Here is a 26,448-nt window from a genome sequence, read left to right on the forward strand (position 1 = left end):
AGAGAAGAGAGAGAGAGAGAGAGAGAGAGAGAGAGAGAGAGAGAGAAGAGAGAGAGGGCAAGCTCAAAGAATGAAAGAGGATAAAATTCAGAATACTGAGAGAAAGTAGTCACATTTTCTAAGTTAAAAAGTAAGTAAGTTCAATGATTCTAAATTGTAAAAGGAAGAAATTTTTAAATAATATTTCATTTTGTTTGGCACGCTATCATCTCTAATTGAAAAAAGGCATTTAATTAATGTAAAATCAAATTACCATAAATGTATCAACATATTTTAGCCAAATAGAAAAAGCTCATAAAGAATAGTAAAAAAAAAAAAAGTACAGAACTTTTAGAATTTAACTCAGAAAGAAAAACGTTGAATACAAAGCTTTCTATAAATTAATAATTGCACAATATTATGTAAGTTCTAAAAGAATTATTGAGGACTTCTTATGTCATAAAAAGTTTGAAAATTGACATTTTGAACATGAAAACCGATTGAGCAACATGAGAAAGTATTAAATAATAAGACCTCATAATATTTTTAAAAGGCTAGAAAAGTCTTTTGTTTTTTAAAAGAATATGAGAAGTTAAAAGTTTGGATTTTTCATTAGATGTTTTTATTGTGGTTATTGTTGTTGCTTTTAAATGTACCTGGAATATGCTTAGCCCATCCAATGATGACCACCAGTTCTCTATCAGCCAGGTCACAGAGAGTAGTGAGAGCTTTGATGTCACTGTCTGGAACAGTAGGGTCAGGCATGGCATAGATCTTCTCCGGTTCAGCCACCAGCAAATGTGAGACAATCTTGTTATCTGCAGGAACGGACCAGAGCACTACAACATCACTAGTAGTATCATCCTGTTTTTTCTCAACCATAAAATATTCTGGTTTCCTAAACTAACAGTAAATAAGGTATTAGCTTAGATATATTTCCATTCATTTTGAAAATAGATTTCTTCTTAAAAAGACCTTAATATGACCTACCCAAAAACTGTGCCAATCAATAAGGAATGGAATAAAACCAACACTTGGTTCTCCTTCCTGGAAAAAGAGATTCTAGGTCTAATAATAAAATGATTTCCTGAAAATAGGCAAAAAGAAAGTGCTGCTTCACATGTGTTTTCATTACCAGGAGACTGTTGTACCATGGGGACTGAGAACTATAATATATTTAAAGGAATGTCCAACAGGAAACTAATAAAATCTGTGATATAATGTGAGGTAGAGGTGACTGCCCATGAAAATCATAGATACTAAAGTCATTAATTGTCTTAATTCCTTTAAAAAGGGCAAAGGTCACAGTCCTTCTGCCTGGCTGAATGACTGATTATATTCAACCTCATCTCCATGGGATGCCTGCACTAAATAGGAGACTGGTTTCCTTCCTGTACCACAATTCCTTACACATCTACGTATTCCCATACCAGGTATCTAAATAAAACCAATATTAAAATGAAAAAAACATTTTAAAAAAAGATTCTCTTTTTAATGTACATGTTTCTTCAGTTCTGGCTTCTATTTTTTAACTGTTATGCTCTTCTATTGTCTAACACTTTCTTTCCTTCATATATGTGCATCTGAAAGTTGTGATATATGTTTTTTAAAAATCCTACATAAAATACACCAGAGCCGAATGGAAAGCATCACATCAAATGTGTTTTATTGCTTTAGGGCATGTGAGAGTTTATAGAAGAGGTTGTAAAGCCTTGCTAACTGAATAATTTCTGGCTGGCCCAATTTTCATTCCCTATGAGTACTTCACCATCTTTTCAATGTGTAGTTTACATTGATTTCAAAGGAAAAATGAATGGGTAAGAAAAAACCTAGATATTTGATTATTACTGCCTTAATTGAAAAATCAACTTTTAAAATAAGGTAAAATAGGATGTGAGTGGCTGACGACATAGTGAAACATTTTGTTTTTGAAATAAAAGGACAAACATAATTTCTCTTCCTTTTGCTGAAAACACATGTTTTTCTGAAAATAAAGGAAACTGTGTATATTTTCTTTAAATATAACATTTTCCCTATTCCAAGAAAAGGCATTTTCCAAATCCATAATCATCTTTGTTGTTGTTGTTGTAATAGTGTAAAACATCATAAATATGGACTTCACAAGATTTACATGTATAGAAAAAAACACTTAAGACAAACTAGGGCATTAGATTAAGTTGTTTTTTTGTTTTTTTTTTTTTAACCCTTACCTTCCGTCTTGGAGTCAGTACTGTGTATTGGCTCCAAGGCAGAAGAGTGGTAAGGGTAGGCAATGGGGGTCAAGTGACTTGCCCAGGGTCACACAGCTGGGAAGTGTCTGAGGCCAGATTTGAACCTAGGACCTCCCGTCTCTAGGCCTGGCTCTCAATCCACTGAGCTACCCAGCTGCCCCCTAGATTAAGTTTTGAAGAACATAACTGTTCTTCAAACCATTTTTTTTCTTTCATTGGTTTTAATTCTTCCTCTACCCCCATAATTTCGGGAAAATATTCTGAGTCACAGATTTTCCAAAAAAAAAAACTGGTTGTTTTAGGGTGATGTAGGAAAATACTATAATATTTTTTATTATAATTGGAGAATTTCAGTTTTAATTATTCTGACAATGTAATATGAAATCTTTGAGCTGATTTTCATATACTGTGAACTACAGAAGAATAACAAATAAAAAGCAAAAAAGTAGAATGGATGAAATTCTATGATTTTATGATAAGGCAAAACCCTACTTGTATCAAATGGCACTTATATTGAAGGGATAGAAAAACTTGGTTTGTGTTTAAAAAGGTCCATCATTCAGAAAATTGAATAGCCATGAGCACTGTTTCTAGGTAAATCTTATTTAATGTTTCCTAATTAGAATCAATAGAACCCAATTTTCATTCCTTTGCCTTTGTAATGCACAAACGATCAGTCAGGGTCCAGAAAATCTCCCAGGCTACTTTCTCAACAAAACAGATTCCCTGTCTCTTGACACTTATCTGACACAATCTGAAAATTAAGTTTTATAAATGTTTGTTACAAAAACACACTAATTGGACGAACTAAGGAAAATTAACATACAGGCCTTTAGATAATGAGTAATGATTTATTAGAAAGGTAGTTTATTTCAGACAAATGAGGCTTGCTGAAATTGCTATAAGCTTCTTAAAGGTATTGTATCCCATTACTTCCCAGGATTCTCAGCCTCACACAGGGATCCTGGGAAATTCCCATATGATTCTAACTTTAATGTGGGCAACTCGCAATGCTTTTTAAGTATAAGTCAATGTAAAATAAATGAGAAATAGAAAATCTGTACCATACTATCTCCAAGAAAACTAGAGCTGTAATTAAACTAAACATTAACATTTATTAAATTTTATTGTATATCAGAAAGTTTTTATTATAATGCACAAAATCTGTTTAATGAAGCCCCAGACTGCATTTACAGAACAGAAACAGCTTATAGAGGCTGAAGAAAAGATGCCAGATTGGACTATTGAAGGTATAATCAACATAATGTTTTTTGGAAAGGCAAAAGGAAACTATGCCATATGTTCTCTTAAGCTACAATTTCATATAAAACTGCTTGTTTTTCTTTTGACATGGCTAAGATGCCCTTCTGCTTATAAATCGAGGTATATTATATTTGCTCCAAAGATCTTCAGATTCTCCCCAGTAATGTGCAGAGCAGTGACCCCTCCTGGAGGATCAGAGTTTGAAGGAAATGCTGGTGGGTTGAAGAGAAGAGGAGATGGGGATTTGTAAGAAGGCTTGGACATGATAGTTGCACAAACTCCCTAAGATTGTATTACGTGTGGATTTTGTGACCATGACAACTGAACAGGAGAATTCTATTAACAGTTTTCCAAGCATCTATAACTGTTTGATAGGAATTCTGACTTGGCATCTCCAAAATGGAGATAGGTTAAATTAATGAAATTAATGTATTTTCCAGAGAACTGAAGAAGTTAATGCATTCAATCTATACTGAAGATGCTCTTTATTAATTAAAAAAAAAAGAGAGAGAGACAGAGAGAGAACAGAGTTTTGTCTTTTAGCAATGTACCAATACCATATAAATTGCATACTGGTGTTATAAAATCATAGGCTCTTTTAAAATAATTCATAGTGCCCATATGGGCATTTTAAAAGGAACTGTCAACCTATGCTTATTATTAGTGTGGTGCATTTTTGTTTTAATCTGTTGCTAGCTACTGTGTTAACCTTCTATATCTCCAAATTAATGAGGCCCCTAATGTATTTTCATTGGGAGGTTGAGCAGTCAAACTCATTTAGTTAGTGAAAACTACAAAAATCACTTTCTTGTGAAATCTGAAACTAGCAGCTCCAATGAGCTAATAATGATCACAGAAGGATTCATTTTATATACCACTGAAAATAAAGACAATCTGTAAATGTAAAATTTGTACTGTATATTGTGTGTATTAAAAAGCTTTAAAAATAAGAACAAAAAACATGAAAAACTCATACAACTTTTGACACAGAAATTGTAATTAGCCAGATTATATCTTGCATTCTCTTATAGCAAACCCACTGGTAATAAATGCCATAGCCCTTATACAAAGAGAACTCCTACTACAGGCAGTGGCGTGGGCTGACTCACCAAGTTAACAGAAAAGCATTTGGGAATCCCAAAATATCTGATGTACTTACATGGCTTTTTAGCTGGCTGAACGAGCTGAGGGTTCAGGTATGGGCTGTTCTCTGCATCTATTCTGCGTTTGTACTTCTGGCGACCTCCACGTACTCTATCAAGACGCACTCCTAATATATATATGAAAGAGAGAGAGAGAGAGAGAGAGAGAGAGAGAGAGAGACCGACCATTATATTGCTATCTCTGAGATTATAGGCAGGAGTAAATAAGAAGCATCTGGGAGTATCTCTGGGACACATGGTAACAGAAGGCAAAAGAGACATAGGAATTTACATGTGGAAAAGATGGTAGCAGAGGTCCATAAGAAGACTATTCTTTTCACTGAGCTGTTAACCCATCTAGACAAAAAATTATGATCGAGTAATAGGTGGCAAGACCAGTATAAAGCTACATTTTTTGGTATCTAAGCAATGGTGGCTCATCATTCAAAGTTCTAGATCTTGAAGTTGTAGTGCTGATACTACTTATCAAAATCTCTAACATTTCTGCAAACCATAGGCTTAAGGCACACATAAATAAGGCAAGTTAGACATGGAAAAACTTGAGAGATAATCAACCATTATCCTCCAAATACTCCCAACTAGCTACTTATTTAAAAAACAAACAAACAAACAAACAAACAAACAAACATAAAACTTCTGAAAAGAAGGGTTCCTTCTTTCATGGAATGGTTAAGTGACTTTTTCAGGGTAATACATAGGTAGTATGTGTCAGAAGTGAGATGTAAACCTAGATCTTCCATGCCTTCAAGGCTGACTCTCTATTTACTATGACATTGTCTTTCATCAGAGAAAATAAAAGAACTTGTGGGGAATATAAAGGTATGGGAAATGGAAAAAATCTTGGATAAGTAACTCAGGTCACTTGGGCTGAATTTAGAGACTTAGATTAGATGCTCTGTTGTTAAGGACGTCAGTAAGTCCAAATACAACAAGTAAGAGGTTGGAAGGTAAAGTCAAATATTCCAAATCTGAGCACAACATATGCAGGCCATAAGACATAGATAAGATAAACAATTAGGATATTTCAGAAAACAATAGCCTGGACTGAGTCTAGGTGGAGTGACAACTAATAGAAGCATGTTTCTTTAGAAAGAATGTATTTATGCAGTGGTAAGAATTAATTGAATAGAATGCTGTTATCACTCTTTTTTAAAACCTTGCCTTGTTTTGTGTATGTGTCAATGAAAATAAAGTGTGTGATAGTCCTGAAGAACTCAGTTTGACGAACTCAAATTCACATTGGTGTTTTATGGAAACACAAAGACAGAAGTTTCAGGTTATTAAAAGGCAAAATAATGTGATACTCAAGTGTATTTGGCAAGCAAACATATATTAATTATTGTAAAGCAAGTCATATATATGGCTCAAGTCTAGAAAAGATAGATACTGTTGACATATCAGTTGAGATTTAAAGGTAATCACATTAGTATTTTCAGGATTATTAAAAAAACTTTTAACTAATAGGAAAACTAATTGGAAACCAGTCTTATATTATGATTTATCTTTTAAAAGAAATGTTCAATATTAGTCTTATTACAGACTAACAATCTTTATTCTTAGTAAAGAAATGGCTAATTAAAAGATCATTGAATAACATTTTAGGCCAAACAACTTAATTTTAATTTTTGTCTAAATCCTTTTTTACTTTGAACCTTAAGACTTTCCCTTTCCCCCCCGCCAAAACTTTTCAATTTCCCCATTTTCCTTTTGATTTAGTACATATTCATTAATTCTACAAAGAATTAATGTTTTCCCTATTCGTCTGATACACGTAAAACCTTTGAGACTAAGGGGTTTTCAACAACTAAATGACATTACCAAAATAATTTATATATGCTCTAGGTGTTTTGAACTTCATGAACATTTTGTTCTCTAGTCCCCAACCACCTCCATCTGCCTGGAAACTTGGACTCCACTCCTGGCTCCCTGGACTTCCATATGTAAATGTTTTGCCTTATTGTACTAGGCTGAGGCCTCAGTGCTACTCCCTGCAATCACCAAACCAAATCCTTCCACTTCAAGTACCTACCTTCCTCTTCAAGGATTCCATTAGAATGTAAGCTCCTTGAAGTAAAGAACTGTGCCACTTTGCTTGTATTTTTTAGCTGTCATTTATAAAGCTCTTTCTTAAGTTTTACCAAGTACTTTACAAATGTTATCTCTATTATTTCATTTATTTATATCTGGATACTCACTCTCCCCTGTCATTTCTCAATTAACTCAGGATGTGTATTCACTTTATACCTAGATATAAAAGAAGTTTGTGGGTTAAAAGAGAGAAGGCACGGAAAAATATTAATCTGTAGTACTTTTCAGGAACTATAGGGCCAAGAAAGTTGGTATCAATGTTTTTTTGTTTTTTGTTTTTTTTTTTTTTTGGTTTGTTTGTTTTATTTCTGGCTTATGTTTGGGGTGTTAATCAGTGATAAGTCATTAAATTCAGTTGCTAGAAAAGTGGTCTCTGAATTATAAAGTAATATATAAATACAGAAACTATTGATAGCCTAAGTGTTCCACTATCACCCTTCCAAATTAAGGAGAAAGGGCAGAACCTATACTTTGAGTGAAAAATTATTGTAGTGAAATTTTGGGACATGAGTCACAGATATTGGAAAGGTATGGATGGGATACAGTTGTTTGGATGGTAGGAACTCTCAAATTGATAAGATCGTAGATCAACTTAAGTCTTAAATATGTAAATAAAAGTTTACATATAGTTATTTATTATTATTTAATGTACTGAATATATAAATTATATATAATAAATAAATACAAATATTATTCCCAATTAAAAAAAAAGTGCTAAGGGCTTGAATAACTACAAATGAAGTGACAGTAATAGTGGATAAGGCAGTAGCAGCTAAAATATTATAACTAAATAAAAACTAGCTTAAGCTACCTGGCACAACCAGGACTGGAGACAGGAGATCCAGTGTTCAAATTTCCTGCACATTAAATTTAGCTGTACAATAGAAGTTTTTAATATTTTCTCATTTTTCATTAAATTATGTTTCTGTCCTGTACCCAATACATTTAAAATAAATATTACACATTTCCAGAAAAAAATACAAGGAAAAGAAGAAAGCCTATAGAAATTTTGAACTAAAGGATGAATGACTAAATATCCATATCAAACTAACCACTTTTATATTTGAGACAAAAACAACCTGCCTAAAGTGTTGTCACTTAAAAGTATCTGTAATGGTCCTTCAACATGGTATTTAAAAAGAGCCACATTGTTAATGTATACATATGAAATCAAAGAAATCTGTTCCTTCAGTTCTACATTCTTAAAAAACACTACCATGTGAGCAAAGAACATATCTATGAATTAAAGAAATCTTAAGCCAAAGAGACATAAGAGTTATCATCATGCTTATCTGCCTCTCACCAGAACCTGGGACTCTGTCCCTGTGATGGCAGACTCTGATGTGCTTTTTAAAATCTGGAAATGGGCTTTCATGCCATTTCCTGGCTATCTTCATATGACCACTCATCATTCTCATCCCTTTCTCACTAAAACATCTGACTTTTCTTTTGGGATGCCACATCTGAGAGCTCTCTCACTTTATGTTGACAAAAGTTGGCCATGTTCACTTTCTAGCTAACTGTACCATGCTAAAGGATACTATCTAGCTCTCTCTTTTATACTGTATTCCCTCATTAAAAAGCTTTATCTCTGAGGATAGAAACTGTTTTTACTTGTCTTTGTATCCCTAGCCTTTAGTAAAGTACATGTTAAAAGTCAAGCATATATACTAAATGCATTATATACCAATACCCATTGCCACCTATATTAACCCATCTTTAGAATCCTCAGTGTCACTTGAGACAAGCTATTACGTGAACAAATAATGGAAATGCAAAAGTTATCATTAATTTTAATTAAGAAAAAACAAGACTCAATAAGTGACAATTAATTACAATAAATAATTATATTTTCAAATACTTTAAATACTTCTCAGAATTAATTTTCCAAAGAAGTCATTGTTTTTTGTTCATAATTTTTAGGCAAAATTACAATTGATTTTATATTTACTTTTGGATATTACTGAATCTCTTCAAGCTTTGGCAAAATTAAATATGTGAGCCTATTCACAAACAGGCATGTATCCACTCATTTTAAAGTTTTTGCAGAAAAATAAAACAATAGGTTATAACAAGACACTTTAATTTTTTAAATAAATATAACAAAGAAAGCATAAGAAATCACATGTAGAATTATGAAAAATGTATTCCCAAGGCATTTAAAGAAAAGTTATAAAATGAATACTGCATAATTTAGGCTGCAGTCATCATTTTCCTCAGGAATAGATTTCTGAGATAAAAGATATATTGCATAGGGCAGAAGATGTTTAATCAAAGAGCTAGAGAACAAGCTTAAATTAAAATAATATAAATCTACCATGATATACAATGTTGTACCATATTTATATTTTTCAGAGACATACAATTAAGAGATCCTTTATCCCCCCCAATGGAAACTAAGTTCAGATAGAATGTTCAAAGCAGGAAAAAAAATTCCTCTTTCGCCACCATTAAAAAGTGAGGAAAAACATAAACCACCTTGTGATCAAGTAGCAATGATAGATAATTGGCCAAAAGTATCACTATAACCTGAAGAAATATTTCCAGTCCCTGAGTTTTTTTCTTTCACGAATTATACTGAATGAAAGTTTAAAAAGTGATTAGTTTGGAGATGCTTTTGGTCTTAGAGCTACAGGAACAAAGATGATTCAGTTAAAAGGATAAATTTTCCTTACTTTCCACATTGTAATATTTCAGACTAGAAGTACCTATTTGTTAACAATTTTGAGTAATTCAGTGCTAGTTCTCTCTCTCTCTCTCTCTCTCTCTCTCTCTCTCTCTCTCTCTCTCTCCTCTGTATATATAAACACATCTATATATCTATATCTATGTTATAGATGTATTATATTTTTAAAGTACTTATTCTTTTGACTGAATCATCCTCACTCATTTATCTGATATTCAAAAGATCTCCAACCTCATAGCTTCTTATCCTTTAATTCACTGGATAATACATTAAAACAAAACAACAAAAAACAAAACAAAAAAAAAAAAAACCAGGAACTAGAAATATATCTTCAAATTGAAAGTGCTTCTCACCAATGTGTTTGTCTTTCTGTCCCTCACCTTTTATATTTATGGGATATGCTGGCATAGTAGAAAGATCAGAAGGGCTTTGAGTCAATGACAGTTTCGGCTCTCTTTCTAATTGGCTACATGACTAACATTTTTGGAACTTTGTTTCCATATCTGTCAACTATATACAAATAAAAGTGATGTTCATTATCCCGGGATGGTAAAGATAAAAACACAATTTTCCTAGCACCTCATAGCTCCTTCCCAGACACCTCTCAAGAGATCAAAGCCAAACACAATTTGTCCCATAGAAAGGGTGAATTCTCTTACATATAGTGTAAAAAGGAGAAACTTAGCTCAAATAAGAATAAATGAAAAGAAAAACTGTCTTCATAATAATCGCTTCCATTCTATCAAGTTATTGTCAAATAAAGAGATGAAAAATATTTTAAAATACTATGTAAATATTTGATTTATTTCATGGCCTTTAAGTTTTGATTCTGTGAGCACACAGATTGGGCACAAAGGACTGGAAGACATGATTGAATTATTTCATTAGTATTCCCACACATCCTAGCAATGTCTAGTTCCTTTCAAAGATGAGTGTTTACTACTATACCAGAACACCAACAAAAGTATTTAGGTGACTTTTATTTGGGGGAGGGAGGAAATAGTAATTTTTAGATTTGCTTTCTCAACAAAGGATACTTTGGTTAGTTATATATATTGAAGTAATGAAACAAATAATAATAATTACTTAATTCCCCTTCCACCTACCCACCCACCAATCCACAAAGCTCAATGAATCAAAGGGTCTACACATATTATCCATAATATCCATATTAGTTATTTACATATGTCAAATTAGCTCTGTAACTGAAACATCTCTACCATATTGTCTTCTATGAAGATACAGGCATTCACAGTATGGGAGTCTATACAAAACTTTCTGTGTTTAGCTTATGCTTGATAACCAGTTAAGGAAAGTTTTAAAATAAAATTTCTCCCTAGGAAACAAGGTCCTTGCAACTGTTTATTATATGACAGGAAACAAGGGTAATTAAAGTAACAGAGTATTATTCATGTGAAAACTCACTGTTACCTTTAAAAAAAGGGGGAAAAAGGGACTTTAATAGTCAACATTACCAACCTAATAGAGCACTTCATATTGGCTCCTATTTCAAGTACCACATATGCCTACATTGCCACGAGGGAATTACAAATCTTATACATTGTCAGAATTTACAAAATTGGGATAGCAAGGATAGACAGAGAGGCAAAAAAAATGCTGTGAGGCAAATAAACAGAGAAAGTAAACTAGTTCAGCACAAGGTCTTCTTAGGTCAGCTAATTTTAACACTACATCCCTTTTTTAAGACTTTCTGCTCTAATGCAAAAAATTTGATTAATTTTAGATGCTGCCAAAATTGAAAAGTAAAAAAATACTTCTTAATCATCACAAATAATTTCTCCCTTTTAGTGAATTAAATAGTGGTTCCCCTTAGCCAGGTTTGCTCAATTTAGAATAAAGCATATCTAATGAAGTTCCTGAACAAAGCTTTGTTAAGAACATTAATTAAATGGACTCTCAGGACACTTCAACAAAGGTGCAAGTGCTTCTATTGAAAAGGAACAGCTATCTAAGTGCTTAGCTCTTGGAATATAAGATTGGTTAACTGTTCAGAATAAATAGTAGCAAATATAGTTTGCAAAAAAAGTTCTGTAAACACTTAGAGGAAAAAACAATTCTTCTAGATATCATAAGATAAGGAGAATGAAAGCTTTCTACATAACTGTGTGGCCTCCAGATACAATAGGTCAGTTTCTAGGATGAGGAAATATAGTTTCTTACAGTGTCCTTGAATTCTCCTGAGATTCTGTGGGAGAACCATCAAGAGAGGATACTGAAAATCTTTGAGTAGCAGCAGAAAGAGAAGCAAGGGCAGATTAGCAATATCAAAAGCAGCAGCAGGAATTTTAGTGGCAGCCTCTGATGGGATTTTCCTTCGGAAAATATCTTGATAGAGTGTACGAGCTTACCCTAGACAAGTTGTGCATATTTATAGGTTACTGAGTAAAGGAATGAGCGAAAATTTTACGCATTTACACTTAACACCAGGGAGTGAATATAACATATTGCTATCATCAGGATGCTAGAAGGCAACCCAACAACTCAACCCCTGAAAGCTACTTTAATCCCTCTATCCCCAAACATAGAGCTAACCTTTATAATATCCCCAAAGGTTTACCTGCTTGGGTTACCATTTCTAAAATGGTCATTGACTCTTCAACACCAATTCATCCCTCTTAATAATGTCTTATTTTATCATGACAATAATAAAGCTCTTTACATTGAGAAAGAGCTCCACAATGAAAAATTGCTTCACCTACATCAACTCATTTAAGCATCACAAAAGCATGTTAGCTGGCTAAAATATTATAAATTTGTTTTACAGTTGAAATTAGAGCAAATACTTCAAATATGAGATCAAACACGAACTCTTTATAGGTAAAATAGCAAGCAGACTATGGAGTCAAGGCTAAGTTTTCTGATGAAAAGTTTAGTCTTCCTACTACATCAAGCTGAATGAATCTACTAAATAAAGAGTAGGAAAGAGGTCTAGATTTAAGATTCAAAAGGGAGACTCATTGATTCGAATCTAAACTTTAATTTTAAAAGTTCTAAAACCTTTTTAGGCTAATTCCTTCTCTGAGCTACAGTTTTTTCTTTTGTAAAATGGGAGCAATATTTCTATTATACACTTTAAAGGATAGGTGAGAGAACAGTGGTGATTTAAATTGTATAACTAAACAAAGGTACACGTTTTATTATTTGAATTTATTCACATTAACTACCACCTAAATTATGCTTTGAAAGCAGATTATATAAGGCCAACATCCCAAAATAAAAAATAGCTACCCAAAATATCTCAAAGAAGAACAAAACCCTAAAGAGAAACAGAAAATTCATGGAGCAAAAGGGGCAAAAATGATATTTTTAGATATATCACAAAGGGGATAGCCTTTGTTTGTCATATTTTATTCAGCCTGGGAATAAAAGTGATTTTTGATAGAGACAAAAATCACTAGAACTGCCATCAGTTGCCAGGATATTTTCAAAGGTAAGTAGATGCCCAAAACAACAAATTCATTGCTAAAAAGATCTTTTTATTGGAACAAAATCTATTGTGGAGAACCATAGAATCACAAGCTTTATCAATGGATTTAGAATCTTATGGGGATCTTTTTTTTAATTAAAAGGTATTTTATTTTACCAATTATATGTCATAATAATTTTCAACCTAAGTTTTCCAAAATTATAAGATCTAAACCATCACCATCCAATGTTCCCTTCAACCCCCCCCAAAAAAACAAAAAACAGTAAGCAATTTGATCTTAGCCATACATGTATTATCATGCAAAACACACTTTTACATTGGTCATTGTTGAAAGAACAAACTCACACAAAATCCCCAAATAAAACCAAATAAATACTCTGATGTGAAAGATAGTATGCTTTGATCCATATCCATCTGACTCAAACAGTTCTTTTTCTGGAGGTATAAAGTATTCCCCATTTTAAGTCCTTTTAAGGGATTTTAATTTAATCATCCATCTCTAACTGATTCTGCAAACTAGAAAACAGAGACTTAAGGATAATAAACATCTTGGTCAAAGCAACTTCAGAAAGACTAGTACTAGAACCTAGGTCTTCTTACTTCCTAGTACAGTGTTCTTTGCTGATTAGGTTAGATTATTTAGTAGAGGCAGTTTTTAGAAGAAAGAAGATATAAAGCTCTCCTCTCATCAATAGAGCCAGAAGACTAATTTTGTTATTGCTACAGAGATAATATATAGTGTTCCAGATTCTGGGGAATCAATGGGGAAATCATCTCTTGGCTTATATGACACATTCTCTAAAATTTTAAGTAGAAAGGCAAATAGTTAACCAGCCTATAAGAAGTTCCAAATCACTGGTAATAAAGGAAACACAAATGAAAACAACTATGGGATTTTGTCTCACTCTGAATAAAATGCCAAGCCTGATTAAAACTGGCAAAAGTCAATGTTGGAGGGGTTGAGAGAAGACCAGAACACTAAAGCACTGTTAATGAATTAAGACTGACCATTCTACAAGACTCTGGACTTAAAAAAAGTTGGCAAATACTTTATACACTGTGACAGAGCATTTCTAGTAGTGAGCAAATATTTCAAGTTAGTCATTGTGATAAAAAAAGATCATATAAAACAAAATATTCAAAGAAATAATATTTATAGGTACAGAAAATTGTAACTAAAAGGGATGCCCAGTGAATGTGGAAAAACTGATCAAATTTTGAAAACTATCAAGGTAATAGAATATTGCTAAATCTTATGAAAGAACAGAAATCCACCTAACATCAGAATAACTAGCATAAAATGAGGCTCAGTCAAGAGGGTAGAAACATAGTATATATAATGGCTATAAAAATATAAAAAATAAAGACTAATAATAGGATAGAAAGAATGATAAAGAAAAAGACAATAAGAAAGTTCAATTTTTTACAAAAATTAGTAAGGGAAAGTCTTTACTTTTGGTTTCTAAATGATAACAATGGAATGAAATTCAAAAGGTATTCATTTGATTTAGATTCATAGATTTGAATTTGTAGGGCATAAGTAGAGGGCTTCCTTTACAAAGAGGAAGACTTGGCTTACAAAGGTTTACTTGAACTCTTGCTCCCCTCTCCCAAAATGGGCTATGACTGAAATTCTGTCAAGAAAAAAAAAAGACCGTAAGGAAAATGTTTACACAGAAAACTGCCCATCAAGAATGAAAGTTGTTCTATATGAAGTATGGAACCCTAATCTGTGACACATACAAGTACAAATTAGGTCATCTGCAACAGGTGACAAGTTTTAATTGAATGTCTTCTGTCTGCAATTCTGACAAAAGGTGAATGGAAATAAATGAGTCTGGCAAGACAGCCCTGAGCCTTACAATACCCAATATCTCATTATTTTTAAACAGCTATCTATAAACTGATGCTGACAAGCCTTGAACCTTTTATTTCTGCTCAAGACGTGGTGACTGTGAGGAAAAAAGGAAGAGGGACACTCAGAATGTTACATTAAACATGCAATACCAACCATTATCACCTAACCAATGTAATTAAAGGAAAGCTCCTATTCAAAAGGCACTATTTCTTACTTTCATTCCTGTCAAAAAGGGGCTTAGACTGCATTTGCTAAACACAGGACTTTTAAAGAAATAAAGGCAAATTTCCCTTAAGTTTTTTTCACCAATAACATTTCCCATGTAAGCATGACATAAGTTTTTTCGTTGTCAAGTTGAAACCTTTGCTCATCTAAACACCATTTTCTAGGGTTACTTCATTCCCATGTGAAGAAGGTTATGAATTAGTTAATACCAAGAAGCAGAGTAATATATTAACAGAAGAAAAGGAATTCAGCTAATTCACAATTAAATGTGGCAATAATACCAGGAAGGGCAAAATAATAATGAAAGAAATAAGAATGGACATCATGGGACTATTTTGTATAACCTGAGGCATAGATATTATTTATACCAAATAATAACTTTATACAAAAATAATTGAATGTAAAAGTAAACAAAGAAGCTTTTAAAGTTCTGATTTAGAGCACAAAGCCTATAACCCGTTTCATGGAGGAGTATACAGGTGTCTGCTGAGTAAAATAACATATTTGGATAGTAAGGGAAAATAAAGGTGAAAAAAGGAAAACAATAGTGAATTTGAAGTTAGTTTGACTTTTACATAGTGAATAATTAGCTCATAAAAATTTGTGAGGTTTTTGAAGTATATGCTACCAATAGTTCTTATAAGTAAGAATTACATTAAGTTTTACCATATTTGCTTCTGAATCATGAATTAAGATCAACATAAAAATGAATGGCAAAATTTGATTTTTAAGTACTAATAATCTACAACATAACACTAGCATTATTTTTCTAAAATAACAAGACCAAATCTTTTCCCAAAGATACATCATTATTGATAAATTGTGACTTGTGAGATATGACTTTAAAATACTCTAAGTGACTTTATAAATATATTATAAGAGCAAGGAAGAATTTTTTCATATTTGATTAGGGAAATGGTTCATGCACAAAAGATAGAGAAGATCACAAAAGGAAAAAAAAAAAAGAATTTTGATCACCTAAAATTTAGACTTTTTCAACAAACAAAACCAAAGTAGGCAAAATTAGAGGAGAATGGCCTAAGGGGGAACCATTTGTATAGTAAGTTTCTATCACAAGAGTCTCATTTCTAAAATTCATAATAAATTGATTAAAAAAAGACCATCTATACAAATTGTAAATAGGATCAAGGGATATAAATAGGCAGTTTTCTGAGGAAAAAATCCAAAGTAGTATTAATTGTATGAAAATATTTATATTAACCCTTTTGCAATGGTACATAACTGGAAATTAAAGGGATGTCTCTCAATTGAGGAATGGGAAAAATAATAACACATGAATGCTATGGTGCAATAAGAAATGGTAAAAAGTAGTTTCAGAGAAGCCTGGAAAGTTTGTATGAAATTATGCAGTGAAGAGAGAAAAGCAGAATGACTTATATAACAAACCTGTAAAGATAAATGATTTTGAAAGACTTAAGAAGTTGAATCAATGAAATGATCAACCAAGATTCCAGAAAACCAAGAATGAATGCATGCCGCATTTGTCAAATGCCCTTTTACATCCTTTTTTCCTATAGTTATTAATATTTTGAATTTCTCCCTTAGAAAACTGCCTGTTTATATCCTGTGTTACCATTTATCAATTGTAGAGTGAATCTTATTCTTATACTTTTGAATCAGTTCTCCATCTATCTTGAAAATGAGAATCTAATCAAAGAAAATTGCCACAAAGATTTTTATATCATCTATTCTTCTTATACCATCTGTTCTTGATGGTTTAATTATCAAACCTCAATATGTCTTCCAAATCTCTAGGAAGGTCCAGTGTAATACTCTTTGTCATGTTTCATTCTCACATTTATAACTGTATATAGCACACAATCACAACAGTTTTGTTGCCACATCAACTGAGCATATAACAATATTTTTTGTGATTTTGGTGATTTTCCAATATTCAGTATTTCTACTGAGAGCATTTTTCTCCCTTGTAGCAGACTAGAAAAAAAAATCGGTAATTTTTGCATTTCCCCTCTCTGTCTACCTTTCTATACAATCAATGGGTGAATCCTGTCAAAATCAATTCTATTTCTACTATGTTTCATCGTATCTAATATTTACCATTCATACAAATCAAGTCTATCAATAAGTATTTTATTAAGTGCCCACAATGTGTAAGGCATTGTGCTCACAAGCTTATAGTCTGTTAGAGGAGAGACATGCAAATAAAAGTATTAACCCACAAAAGTGTTATAAGATAAATTAGGTAAAATGAACAAAAAGAAGACTAGGATAAAGGGCAATAAAGAAAGGCTTCTTTTTGAAGGTGAGCTCCTTAGGTAGTTGAAGGAAATCTGGCATATTTTGCCATCACAAGGCCAGTGTAGATGGATTATTCCCATGAATTTAAGATTACATGGTTAACTCAAATTCAAAGTAAGAACATTATTTAAGAGGAAGAAATGCCTCCCTAAACTCAGTTGAAGGTTCAAGGGAGAAAAGAAAAAGAGGCAAAAGGAAAAATATTACAAACTATGTTTCTAGATCATCCTAGCATGAACTAATGCCTATTTCAATGTGCAACAAACATTGGAAGGTGCTGACAGACAGTAATGTCTATGGTTCTATAGTTTCAAATTGAAATCTTGAATTAATATAGGTATTTCTTTTTGACTGGCTATTCATATTTGTTATAACAGCTTTGTTTTCCCTTCTTTTCCTCATTGAGGGGGAGTAGAGAAGATTACTGTTCATTGTAAGTGATTTCAAATCATCTTCAATGGTAAATCCACTTATTTTTTACAAGAAAGCTAGAAAAAGGTAAGAATCAAACCATATGACTTAGAATTATTTAGCAGGAAAATAGGAAAAAAGCTGGAATGTAAATTTTCCTTACAATGATCTAAAATAAGCAATATGGCATTTCATTTTCTTGCATTCAGGAACTAGTAAAAATGGTGACTATAGGAGAATGCCACAACTTTGGAGATAATTACATTTACTTACAAAACTAGAATAGTTGTCCTTCCACATAGGGTTGTAAAGGGGAAAAATGATATTGTATAAGAGGTGGCTGGGAAACTTCAACCAATTACACAAACATGAAGTAATTTTTTTTCCAGTTTTTCTTCATGTGTTCTAGAAATATAAGAAAATGAGTTTGAACTGCTGTGGGAAGGCAGAGACACAAGACAGACATCCTTATGATGAGCCATTTTAATAAATACTTTTATCATATAAGAAATTTCTTATTTTGGGAAAGTCTATTATAAAAATTTATTCATTTTGTGTGCTATTCTTTGGAGGTACTGGGATTACTTTTTTTGCATACCTTTTTAGTCCTATAATGCCATGAACAAACTACAGTAATTGAAAGGATGGAAATTATCTTTTACAAAAGGTTTCATAACTATACTTTAAATTCAATGGAAAAGCTAGCAAGCTTCAAAACTTAAGAGAAGATAGAAGTCAAAGATGGTTAATTAACATAGCAGACCTGTCTTGTGTTCATAAAGGACTTGGTGTTTCCTTCCAATTTAACTTAGCCAAAAGAATGTATTTGTTCATAATATTTAGTAGGAAAAAAACAAAGGCAAAGGGGTTGGGGAGGAGCTCCATAATATTATAGCTTTCACAAATGCCTGATGTTTATTGAGTATTACTAGAAAAATGAAAAAAAAATGGCCATAATTGCAATTGTATTTTGGAGGATTTTATATTTTATTGGAGACATTTGAGATCTGTCTACACATTTAAGCTAGCATAATATATAAAAATATGTGGAATAATTAGTAACTTAAATGAATCAAAATTGCTTCAAAGTAGATGGCTATATGTTAGAATTTATTAAATATATCTATACATGTGCAAAATGGCTCTCCCCTAAATCCTAAAATAAAAATTCCTTGAGGGTTCTGACTTTTTTGGGTTGCTGTTGACTTGTACATTTTTTGTCTTTGAATCCTCAGTGCCAAACATGTGATACATGCTAATAAAGGTTTATTGAATTTAAAATGAAACATGTCTTGCATATTATGCTTTCCCATGTCTGCTGACTTGTTCATGTTTTACAAACTCCAAAAATTATGTCCATGTATTTGGCTACATATTTGGCACAGAAACAATGGAAATCCTAGAGAAGAGCTTAGGAAAAAAAATAAGTTTCAAAATTTCTGATTTCAACTCTTTGTTCCATCTTCTCCAAATAAATATATATTTGAAGCAAATATATTTATTCTTATGTTTACTAATAATTAGAATGGAATAAGGACTTCTTTTAAGACGTACTTTTATGAGGACAAAAAAGAAAAGAATAATCACATAGGAAAATAATGAAGATTTCTATAACAACTGGCAATTATAAAATGCAATAAGGACTGGAAAATATTTTATATACCATATCTTATTTTTGGGGAAGTGAAAAAGAAAAAAAAAACAATAAAAGGAGAAGAAGTTGGGCGGGGGGAATAGAAATAAGGGAAAACAAAAGTTTCTAAAGGACTGAGACAGACAGAGAGAAGAGTGCTTGTTCAAGCTGTCTGGGCATCAACTAATTTTTTTTTTTTTGGTTTGGTCAAATCCTCAGTGCCTGGCGCAGTGCCTAGAATATGATAGCTACCTAATAAATGTTTATAGAATTTAAACTGAGTCATCTCTTGCATATTATGTTCTTGCATATTTAAACTGGCAATATGAATGAGCTTAAGTTATTTGGCTAGTTTATTAATTACAAGCATCCATAAAATTTTCATAGTAAAATGTTTTGTAGTAGAGCATCAGTATAGAGAAAAAGTCTTAAAGCTTAAATTTTTTTTCCAGGACTTATTCTTCAACAAAAGTAGAACTTGAAACACTGACATCATACTAGATACTATGCCTTTTTGATATATTTTCCTCTAACAAATTCTAATTGTTGACTCTTCAGTTCCTACACAAACACTGAAATTTCACCTGTGTTTACAGTAAATTATCCTGAAGGCTTTCTAACAATTTAAATATTATTTCCAAATGTTTTCATCTATGAACAAAAACATCCTTCTCTATCTTTGAGCTTACTAGCAATATTTGTTCAACCAAGTGAAATATACTAAAATTTACCAGTCGTTTCCTGATTTTTTTTTTACTAGCACTATCAATCTCTCAAGTCATACAAAGTGAATCATACTTAAGGTATGAGCTAGTAATAACCACTACAATAAAAAGGTCTACCCTTTAAAATGTCAGAACTTTTGAAATCACAGAGACCATCAAATACAGCATCATCTTTTAAAGATGAATATGAAGTCAAGAATGGAAAAATGTCATTTACCACTGAGGGGGCAGAGCCCATATTGATTATGTATAAAAAGCAGAAACTAACAATAACGCAAGTGTCTGAGAAAAAAGAAAAAGAAATTCGAGTATTTTTTTCAAATTAATTTAGCAATATTCAGTTGTTAGGTAAAGCCTTGATAGTTTTGGTAGAGACAAAATTGAAAATATGAATCAAAAAAAGCACAATAGTTTTTAGTAATTCCTAAGGTAAAGAAAAGTTCACTTAAGATATTTAATAAATAAAAAGAAATGCTGCATGTGAGACAAAAGATGTTTGTTAAAAAAAGACAACCTTTTTTTACTAATACACATCGAGGAAATAAAAATATATTGACTAAGCATCTAAGGCATTTCAAGGAGTCTAATGGTTTCAACAGACTGCCAAAGGGGTCCATGATAGAGAAACATGCAAAAATCAAATAAAATTAGCCTTAGTCCAAACCATCTTACTCCAATTAATAAATGAACTGACTTTCAATGTAGTTTAAAATGCATAAACAAGATGGTTTATACTCTGTGAATCTCTTTAGGTGAATAGCTGAGGTTAGTCACACCCAAAGTACAAAGGTAAGCTTAGTATAGAGGGATCCAGTCAAAAACTGGAGGAGTATAGCCCTTTGAACAATTGAGGATTCTAGTTAGTCAAGCCATTGAGGAGAACTGCTCATACAGAGTTATACTGACAAAGTCATCTAGATAGGGGACCAAGAGAAGACAAAATACGCAAATCAGCTCAGAGACACTCCAAGAACAAACCCAAACACAGGACAATACAGGAAGAACCAAATGCAGGCTAAAGGTACATGTTCCTTGGAACCAGAAAAGAATGCCAAAGCTAGACTCAAAAAAAAAAAAAAAAAAAAAAAAAAAAAAAAAAAAAAGGTCTCACAGTAACTAGATAAGTTGTTCCTCACATAATTACCTCACTCTAAGTTGAATTTAAGTTCACTCTTGATCTGGACATTGTGTGCATTTCTGGAAGAGTGTATGTCCTTGTCTTTTTATTTATTTGGAGGTGGGGGAGTTACATTATATTACATCAACTGTTTTTACTATATAATTTCGTAAATACCCTTTCTTCTAAAAATTATTTAAGCCTGGCTAATAATGATAGGAGAATATCCCAGTGGAGACCCATGAGTGTGATTATCAGAAATTAGAGAAATCTTTATATATAATCCCAGAAGCCAACAGAGAGAATAGTTAGTAACCTGAAAGATTGCAAAAGGGGTAAACAGTCACAGGTAGTATTCCTAATAGTTGTCTAAGAGCAAGAGTGCTTTAAGTGCCTTTCACTTAAAGGATCACAAAGCCACCATGCTTCAGGAGCTCTACTTAAACTTAGGGTTTACTGTCTCAAGAGATAGCAGTCTATCCATTATAACATTCCCTCTGACATTAGAGTATGTAATTATATGCAGGTGTATACATATATAAGTACATTTATCTGTATTTTTAAATGTGTATGTGTACATGTATTTAGGAATAGTTACAAGCCATACACAGAGTGAGCATTAACAATACTTTCTCTGGGAATGAAAGCATATGAAGCAACTCCTCCCAAGCTCACTCTTAAGATTCAAAGCACCTAAAATCTTTGTGTTCCTGTTAGAATTTTGGTGCTTTCTTCTTATACTCTGTATTAACTCTATTTTCAAGTTCCTGTGTCTTGGAATATGTCTTTACCCTTCTAGAGAAATTGTTTTAATGGAATCAAGTCCCCTTGTTTGTCATTTTAGTGTCTTAATTGTTCAACTGGGTTCCTGATGCTTCCTTTAAATGCATAAAATATTTCTAGGAATTTAGATGTTCCCTTCTCAGTGCTCAGGGTATCAGCTGTACAAGAAATAGAGAGATCAGAACCAGAAAATGAACTCAGGTTTTCCACTTTGCATCAATAAAACACGAAATAGTCCAAGTTGGCCAAGAAACACACATTAATTTCATACTTTGATTTTTATTATTTTGTATTGAAAAGGAAGATGTTTGGATTTCACTTAAAACTTCACCCTTTTAAGATTATACACATATGATATACATAATAACAAATTAATAGGTCATTTGTTTGTTTTAAAACTCAGGGGGAAATACTCCTGAATACCCTAATTTTGATTTCCTCAATCTATGGAAATTCCACAATATACCCTCTATTCCAGTTCAAGTACATTCAAAGATAGTTACATTTTTTTATCTTACTCATATGACTTCCATCTGAGAATTCCTGTTTTTCTATTCTGAAAACTAGGTCTTTGCCATCACAGCCACCTATCCTTCTATCTCTCAATACTTTCCCAAACCATCATCTTTACTCTAGTTTATTTTTCCTTCACTCTTCAACCCATTGATGAAAGAACCACATTCTACACTACCTTCTGTTCACAAACTCCTTGCCCCTTAGTCTTATTGTTAATCGTATCTTGCTAAATCCCCAACATAACTCTGTGATTCTTATTTGTGTGCAGAGAATAGAGCTAGAAGAAACTCATCAATCACTATGAAAGAACCTACCACAAAGTTATATTACTTAATTTCAACTTCTCTGTGGAAAGGCTCTCTTATTTTCTTGCCTATTTCATTCTCTCATTCAAAACAGCAGTTGTTCCAAAATCTCTGTTTATCTACAATCCTTCTGCAAAATCTCATATTCCTACAACCGATCACAAAGGAACTTAACTCTTACCTTCACTGAAAACTGAGCCCATCTGTCTATCAGTTCTCTATATGTTTGAGAAATGAGACCTTTGTTGGAGACATTTGTTACAAAATCCACCCCCCCCATTTGTTGATTCCTTTCTAATCTTAGTTCCACTGTTTTTGTTGTACAAAACCTTTTTAATTTCATGTAATTAAAATGATCCATTTCATTTTTCATAATCCCCCTCTTATCTCCTATTCATCTCACATCCCCCTGATAATTTCCATGATCTTCCTCTCCCTTATTTCTGATGAAAGTAGTCCTTTTCCATGTCACAGAAAACTATAAACAGGTACACTTCATCCTATTCCTTTCTGTCTTCCTCAGCAAATTAACCCTATCTTCCAACCTTTCTGTAATATTCAAAACATCACTATTTATGGGTTTCTACTAAGTTGCCTGAAAATATGACCATGAATTCTTACATAATCATTATTAGCTACTACAATTCCTGATACTTAAAATCCTTCTTCCTTTCTTACTTAAACTCCTTAGGAAAACAAAGAAACAACAATGTATATTCTTGTTCCATCTGATTATGATTCCCCTTTAAACCTTTTGCAAGAGCTAATCATTTTGGGGTCCATCTCACACTGTAGATTATTAGCAATCACCTAAATTCATAAATGTTTTCAAATAAATATCTCTCAGCTGTGTTTCCCATTTCATACTTATGGAAAGCAAATGAAAACTTTTACGATTCCCTGTATTAAATTTTATCTTAATAGATATTGGTGGATCCTATGTTATCCCACATATAAGCAATTCTTCCCAGTTTTGTGTCAACTACAAATTTGATACGCATGGTAGTGCCAAAGGACAAATCCTTGGGATGCCAATATTAACTATCCAAATATTTATTAACCATCTTTCGATTATAAAAGACTTCTTTCTTTCAACATTTTTTAAAATGGTGATTTAAGTCTAAAGAAGAATTTGGACTTTGAAGAAAGAATAATATGATAGATTTTTAAACCAGGCTAGATTGCGTCACTGTGAACTTCTACTCATAGTTAAAGACGTCTATCAAATTGCTTATGAGGACAAATTTATGGAAAATATCCAAGAGTAAAGCTTTGTTCTTATTAGGATGCATGAATATGTATGTAATTTTAGCCAGACTAAATTAACCCAAAAATGAATAAATAAAAAAATAAGGACAATAATTGTTGTCAGAAGAGAAGCTGGCTGAAAACAGTTATGTACAATGATTCGAAAAGCTCTCTTTTAATAAGATAGTTGACTATAGAGCAAAAGGAAGAGGAGAAAAGGAATGAAATTTCAAATCCTGTTTTCTTTTCCTTCCTTTTTTCCTTCCATCCTTGAACTGAATGGTGAAAGTTAAAAGTGAGCAGAAAGATTAGGAAAGTATGGGGTCATAATTGAAACAAACCAAAAAAGTTACTGGGAAAATATGATGATAAGAATGAAATATGCTCATTTCTAATTTATGGCTATCTATTTAGAAAGGTGTCATTTCCTTTATTTATTGAACATATTAGCCATCAATACTGGATCTTTAATTATATCATCACTCAAATACAGGAAATTTTCTAAGGTCTTTGGCCAATTTAAGAAACAATTATTGAAATAAAAAATATTCGGTATGGGAATGGGAGTGAAGGGGACAAGGAATATGACTTCTGATATAGGAAAAACAGAGAAGAAAAATTTTATACTAATACAGATGAATACAGCCTCTGCAACTTTGTGTCTAGGAAAGTTACCAAAGTATCTTTGCCAAGAAAAACCGAAATGGAGTTATGGAGAATCAGGCATGTTGGAAAACATCTAAACAATGAAACAATAAGTGATCACAAGTGTCTTGCCCAGTATCACAAACCAGCATGTGTAGAGACAGGATTTGAAGATTTTTTGACTCAGATACTGTATTTCTATGCATTACAACACACTGTCTCTCAGCATGGCATAATAAACTTACTAAAAATATAAAAGACTAGTGTGGAAATGCAAAGTCTAAAGCTAGCATTCCTACCAATAACTGCCAGGCTATCCTGTAGAAATAAATTAAACTTAAGTCTACATCACTGAAAAAGTCTGAACTAAAATAGGTAGATAAATGATATATAGTGGATAGAATACCAAGAAGAAATGAATTCAAATTTAGCCTCTGACATTTACTAGCTATATGATCTTAACCCTGTTTGCCTCAGTTCTTCATGTATGTAAAATGTGCTGGAGAAGGAAATGGCAAACTTCTCCAGTATCTTTTTTTTTTTTTAAATCCTTACCCTTCTTCTTAGGATCACACTGTGTATTGGTTCTAGGGCAGAAGATTAGCAACAGTGAGGTAGTGGTGGGATAAGTGATTTGCCCAGGGTCAAACAGCTAGGAAGTGTCTACAGACAAATTTGAACCCAGTACTTCATGTCACTAAGCTGGCTCTTAATCCAGTTAGCCCCATTCCAGCATCTTTGCCAAGAAAACCCCAAATAGATCACAGAGTTGGATGAAACTAAAAAGTAACTGAACAACAAATACAAATAGTCAAATGTTTATGATAGCAAATGTTGGCATAACATTCTAATAAATGAACCTACAAAGTATAGAAGAGGCATCTTCATGAGACGGTGAGTTTGACAGTAATGACTGACTGTTTTCACACACAGGATTGATGCCTATCTGGGATGCCAGAAAGTACGTTCCTATTAGATATGGAATTCTTAACTTGGGATCCATGAACTAGTGTTTTGAGTATAAAAATTTTTTTTCAATAATATTTTATTTTAAATGTTTTAAAATTTAAATATAATGCTGTATTTCAATGAGTTGTCTCCTTTATTATTACATACATGTATTTTATTTTATATGTTTATGAACACTAGTTGAAGGAGTCCACAGGCTTTACCAGATTATACTATGTACTTATTCTCCTTCTCAGCCTACTAACCAAGACTTCTCTTATTATTATTTTTTGCACAATCCTCTACCATCAAACAAAAGATATAAGGAAGAGCTGCTAATAGATGTTTGATAGTAGATACGGAATGACCAAATAGCCTATCAAATATTCCATATGGATCTAGTGGTGATTGTATTTTTCTGAATCTTCATTTCTGCCTGCTATGCCAACTCTATGATGTTTTGAAGTCTATCCAATTTTAGCACACCTGTTTCCTTAGGCTTATATTGCAGGATGACATAGTTTATAATACATACATCAAAGGAAAATGTTGGGAAAGTAAGATGCATGGAATGGCTCAAATTTTACATCATTAAAGTGTTAAAAAATACACTTCTCTTGGAAGTATATTTTGGGGTTTTTCCAATCTGAAGAGTTTCAATCACTGAAATATAATGCTTTATTAAATCACAAAGTAATAATTTCTCATGGCAGAAGACCAAGTGAAAAAAATAAATGAAAACTATGTAAAAAGATAAATATTGAATACTACCAATAATGTTCATCATTAATTCAAAGCTACAATAAGTTGTATTTCAATAATAAAGACATGAAAAAATTGTATTTCATTACTATTTTTTCTTTACTTAAATTTCCTCTTTGGAAAGGACAAAAAAT

General features: G+C 32.3%; 1 protein-coding gene across 7 annotated transcripts in view; it reads right to left on the reverse strand.

Moving 5' to 3' along the window:
• The window catches only part of ESRRG (estrogen related receptor gamma), a 584,537-nt gene that overhangs the window by 56,162 nt on the left and 501,927 nt on the right, over nucleotides 1–26,448 (reverse strand). For 6 of the 7 annotated variants that reach the window (XM_044674415.1, XM_044674416.1, XM_044674412.1 and 3 more), the window contains 2 exons: nucleotides 4,633–4,743; nucleotides 636–818 (listed from right to left, as the gene is read on the reverse strand). In XM_044674415.1, the coding sequence (XP_044530350.1) occupies nucleotides 636–818; nucleotides 4,633–4,743 (294 nt within the window). The remainder of the gene's footprint in view (nucleotides 1–635; nucleotides 819–4,632; nucleotides 4,744–26,448) is intronic. The other variant, XM_044674411.1, reaches the window with a different exon arrangement.

Source organism: Gracilinanus agilis, chromosome 4 (assembly GCF_016433145.1).
Source record: "Gracilinanus agilis isolate LMUSP501 chromosome 4, AgileGrace, whole genome shotgun sequence".
NCBI classification, from domain to species: Eukaryota; Metazoa; Chordata; class Mammalia; order Didelphimorphia; family Didelphidae; genus Gracilinanus; species Gracilinanus agilis.